This window comes from Macrosteles quadrilineatus, unplaced genomic scaffold (assembly GCF_028750875.1).
Source record: "Macrosteles quadrilineatus isolate MER2022 unplaced genomic scaffold, UCM_ALF_1.0 Scaffold_8__2_contigs__length_117827958, whole genome shotgun sequence".
Classification (NCBI taxonomy): Eukaryota; Metazoa; Arthropoda; class Insecta; order Hemiptera; family Cicadellidae; genus Macrosteles; species Macrosteles quadrilineatus.
In genome coordinates, this window is record NW_026542601.1 from 107393569 (window position 1) to 107398892 (window position 5324).

A 5324-nucleotide genomic window follows, 5' to 3' on the forward strand; every position below is an offset into this window, starting at 1 on the left:
ACCATATTGGACCCTCTTGACAAGGGCCCAAAAAAGTGACATGGTCACCGACATGATCGTTATCTACTAAATGTATGTTAGAATTGTTTATCAACTGCTTTAAAAATATTTAATGAATAGTTTTGAAAACAGTTTTTTCATGCTCCCTCCATCACGCCATATTTTTAAACATAACGTATATAATTGGTGTCTTTAGCTTTAAATGCACATATACATAATCGGTAAACATTAAAACACCATTAATATTGCCATCGTATGATGTGCCATGCAAGCAATTAAGGGTTATATTTACGTCAGTCACACAACAAGTGTTCAACTAAAGTTCACCGAAATAAATTTGAGTGTTTTTAGTCGCTTTCAGGTTCTCGAAATGACTGCTTCAGTTTGGAGCACAATTTTCTTATTGGTAAGTTACAATTAATTTTTTAGGTAGTATAAATAGTTTATTAGCAAGAAAAAATATGTTACAAATAAATGAATTAAACTCAACCGTCGGTATTAATTTACTAAAAACTGAATTTAAATTACAAGGTACCAAAAACAAGACCGTATAGATTAATTAACCCTCTGATAATGTAACTTAAGCGAATGTTTGTTATCGCTATGATATATTAATAATACAGTTCTCTTTAGCTCTTGTTCCTAATAATTGATGAAACAAATTAATGTTTCAAATTTATTTTTAATTTTCACGATTATAATTTAAAAAACAAAGTCTTGCACTCTCGTTTCTCCAAGCCTTGATTCTTTACAACTTTCTGTTTTATATTGTGTTGTTTGTGCCTTTAATTTTTTGCGCTTCTCTTCGGAACACTTTGTAATATTATTAAAGATTGATCCATATTTTTCATAGTAGGGACCGTACTTTATAATCTAATTTGAAGTCCTGTTGTGAGATTATGTGACCAACAAATTACAGACAAACAGTTTTGACATAACTGATCGGGATTTCTGATTTAATTTTCTATTGATTTTTAATGCCGGTCCTTCTAATTACTTAAGTTTTCGTTACTATTCTAACATTTTGTTATATTCTTGTTTTTGTTTTTTGATTAAATTGTTAGTTTTTTTTCAAGAAACGTGAAATAGTTTTTCTATGTGTTTTCCTTTCTATATCTCTTAAGCATGTATTAATTCATGCAAATCATGTTCCACTTATGTTTTTTTTCTAAGAAACCTTTTTTTATCACTTTGATTTTTACCTTCTAGCCCCTTAACCGCCGTCTAAGTAGCCTAGTCAAAATCCGCCATTGCCACTTATTTTTGCCGTTTTTTGACGATTTTTACTTGTGATTAAAAAAATTTTACAAGTTGTTTTTTTTTAGAAAATAGTTATCAATATTGTTTGTAGACATCTTCAAAAACATTAAGCTATAACAATACTAAAATTTGAGATTGGGGGGGGGGGGGGTGGGGGTTCGGGGGTTTCTTGAGTTAGGCCTATAATAAAAATTAGGCCTACAATAAAGTCTACAACTCTAATAAATCGTCATCCTCAAGCATGTCACCAGCCATTACGTCTAATATTTACTACTCATTCAACACTACCAAGTAAACAACCACCAAAAATCGCAATTATAATGACACGCATAATGTACGTAAGCATTACGTAAGCTTCCGCAAGCACGAGTTTTACTGAAACTACGAACGGAACTGATCGGGACCATTACTGACCTATAATACCACTAAAATCCACCAGATTGAAGCACTAGTCAAGCAGCACTGTCAACAACTTGTTTACGTACGTATATCAGAGATAAGGCGGGAAGTGAGCTGTTAAAAATAAAACACAACAGCTGATTACGTCAACACGAGATAACTCGTACGTGGCGGTTGCTCTGAAAACTAGTATCGCCCGGCATATCTCGTGCGTGGCGGTTGCTCTGAAAACTAGTATCGCCCGGCATATCTCGTGCGTGGCGGTTAAGGGGCTAGTCTCAGGTGTTACCATATTTTACCTCTCAAGCTTTTATATACTGTTTAAGGATATCATGCAAGAATAGCTTTAACTAAACACAGTTTTTGTAAATTGTAGACACTTAAAACAAGTGAAATATATGAATTAGAGATTGTGGTTTAAAGGAACGATAGGATGTAATTAAACTGGTTAAAAAGTGCAAAAGTTACTACTGAAAATTGTATATAGTACGTAAGAAAATAAATTATAGATTAAGAGTAGTGACAATGGCATAGTACGGAATCTTCTAACCAAAAGTACCATCCCAAGGTATGCCTTGGACAACAGTTAAGGTATTCTTCTAATGTTGCTAGATCTTTCGTTAACTGACGGTTGTTTTTATCCCAACCGTTATTTTCTAACATATTGTTGTATGTTGTGTTTTTAGTCAAAGTACAGTAAGTGCAATTATCTTTCAAATTGAGGTTTGGTGTAAAAGTTATGTGCTTGACTAACACAACAGATATGGTAACTGTTTATGTGTTTTTTTTTTCAGCTCCTTCCGATTGTTTGCAATGCTGCAAGTAAGTATTTATAATCGAACTATATTATGTTTTGATGAGAGAAGCTTTAACCTATTGACTTTTCAGGGGGGAGTCTGCGCTTAAAATGGGAAAAATAAATTTTTTCAAATTTCTCATTTTATTTTTTTATTATTAATTTGTGACTAAAATATAAAAACATACAATAAAACCTTTTGTTCCCACCTTTTTAATACATAATTTTAGCTTACGCTAATTATGCATGCAACTGCTCGACATTCAAACTGATATCCACTTCAGGAGTATTGCATTATTACTCACAAAGAAAATATAAATCATATTTAATAAAATTTTATTTAAATATTATAATATTAATATTGAATAAGATTCAATAATTTTATTATTGAATAAAATACTTTAATAAATTAAAAAATTGTTTTCTTTGCAGACTCTCCCCTCAAACGTGTTCATCCAATAAACTAAATACTTTACCGTTTTGATCTTGAATGATAACAATTTATAAAATATTTTTAATATTTTATGTAACAAGTTTTTAGGTTTAAATAGGTTGAAAAAGCATCAGTTTAATATAAAACAGCTCATAAAGGAATTACACATTATTTCTCAAACTCAAAACATATTGATACAAAAAATTATAAGTGTATAAGCTTTGCTTGTATAGTCTTGGTGTTTTTTAAATCTTCTTGACCATTCTGCCTAATTTCGCTTGTGCTTGCGTTATCATGACAGTAATGAATTCTTATTTTTATTTTTCCACGTTTAAAAAAAATATATATATTTGATACTGTACAATATTGTACTTCTCATACCTTTAAACGGATTGGATTAACCCATAGAGAATTAATTTAGTTTATGTTTTAATAATTTCAGTCTAAATTGTATATTTAAATTGTAAAATGCTTTTAAACGATTATTTAAAACGAAAAAGTAAAATGCAGATTATATTGACAATAGCAGTAAAATTTACTTATTAAATATGCCATATTGATTTTCATATTATTTCCAGACACAGTTTTGTTAGAAAACCTGCAACCCATCAATGAAGGGAATCAAGTAATCCGTGCAACAGAATATACTACCTCAACCAACAGATTATCATGTTTGTTGCCCCGAAAAACATTTACTATCACCGTTGATGAAAAACCCAAACCAGTGGAATTCAACGTTCTTGCGATGTTGTACAAGCAAGGTAATGAAGAATATCTGGAAGCCTTTGCAACAGATAGCTGTGATGAATTTGTGCGTAACATCAATGCAAATGGTGACCAAATCGAATACCAAGTTTCTCCCGGAAAAGTAGTGAAGGTATTCGGCCATAAAAGTGAACTGAAGGCAAGTCCTGACTTTAAAAAATCACCGTGGGAAAAAAAGAGGTATGCCTTACACGAATTCTTCACGAATTGCTTTTGATTATATTAGACCAAATACTCCTTTGGGGTTTAGACTTATTCTACAGACACACGCGTACTATCAAAAGCTAATTTCTATAAACATGAATATGAACTAAAAAATGTCGTTACAGTTTTTCAAAACGTATTGAATTGGAAACATATTTCTTTGTTTGGTGACGATTTGAGTGTCTAATCGAAATGTATTACCACGTGCAATCTTTTATGTGTATTTACCGCCTTGTGAGTAAAAAGTATAAGTAGTGCAATATTTATTACAAGTTGTACTTGACGTAATTTTTTACTTTCAGACAAGTAACTGAAATATCACGTTTTTCAGTTTAAAATAATGCAAAATCAGGTGCACCCCAACCCCCGAATTGGGATGGGCGCTATATAACGTATTAGTCAAAATAACAGGGCAATCAACAAATAACTGTTTTGTGGTATTAGGTTACCTGCTAGAATCCTGGTTTAAATAACGGTTTCAGTACCCGACTAACTTTGCCTTATTTTACACCAAAATCCGTTGTATTTAAGTTATTTTTATTCGATATCTTTATCTTGATTTCGTTTCATACGGCATTTAAAATGCTACAGATAAAAGTTTTCTTGACATTTTGTAATAGCAAACCTTTGGCAGGCAGCGTATAGTATTTTTGGTAATTTAAGAGTTCGTCAAATCGAACCGTCTGTAAAAAAAAAACAACATTTTTTATCTCTCTCTCTTGTAGACTCTTTTTTTCGTTAAGTTACGTTACGTGAACTAATAGTTTTATTTGTTTTCAAATGGTAGTCGTTTAGAACCAGCCACAGAGCGGCCGGGCTCATCTCAGCCCCCATCGAAGCCCAGTACTAGTGGAAGAAGTACACGCCCAAGGGGTACACCTCAGCACCCTATAGGACTCAGCAGTCCTCCAGTAGGAAGTGGTAAAAGCTTTCCGACCACATCCCAGCCCTAGAAAGCGCAACAAGAAGTAAATTGTGACTGTCCACGAAAATTCAAGGGGGCAATCTTTATCAGTAGTCGTGAAAGTACATTTGTTTGTAAAAAAAAATTAAAAAATCATTATTCCAAATAATAAAATTAATAGAAATATGTAAAATATACAGAGTTTGTTTCCCTGACTTCAGAATTGATAATACCTCTCACGTGATTTAGAATATAATTAGTTATTATAATTATTCTTTTTCTGATAGTGTACAAATGTACAGTATATTTATAATCGTTTTAAATAAACCAAAGTAAGATATAAATATGTCAGGGAATGTACATATTTAAATTCATTGCGTAAACCATAGCAACATTTTTAATAATGGTAAACGGTTCTTATGAAAGTGATACGTGAACTACTGAAAAAATCACATGTCATATCATTCATCGTTATCTGTTATCATATTGACTTCTTAATACACTTTGAGTTCTAGAAATGAAATCATAATTTTTTCTAACTAAATCAATAAACAAATCAATAG

The 5324-nt window shown here is 31.6% G+C and overlaps 1 protein-coding gene across 1 annotated transcript; it reads left to right on the forward strand.

The window, feature by feature from the left end:
- The first annotated feature begins 3574 nt into the window (after positions 1-3574).
- Positions 3575-4866, forward strand: LOC128999455 (uncharacterized). Its single transcript, XM_054425990.1, has 2 exons — positions 3575-3833; positions 4645-4866. Exons 1-2 carry the CDS (start codon positions 3634-3636, stop codon positions 4808-4810), a joined length of 366 nt encoding a protein of 121 aa, XP_054281965.1. The 5' UTR covers positions 3575-3633; the 3' UTR covers positions 4811-4866.
- Positions 4867-5324: the final 458 nt, after the last annotated feature.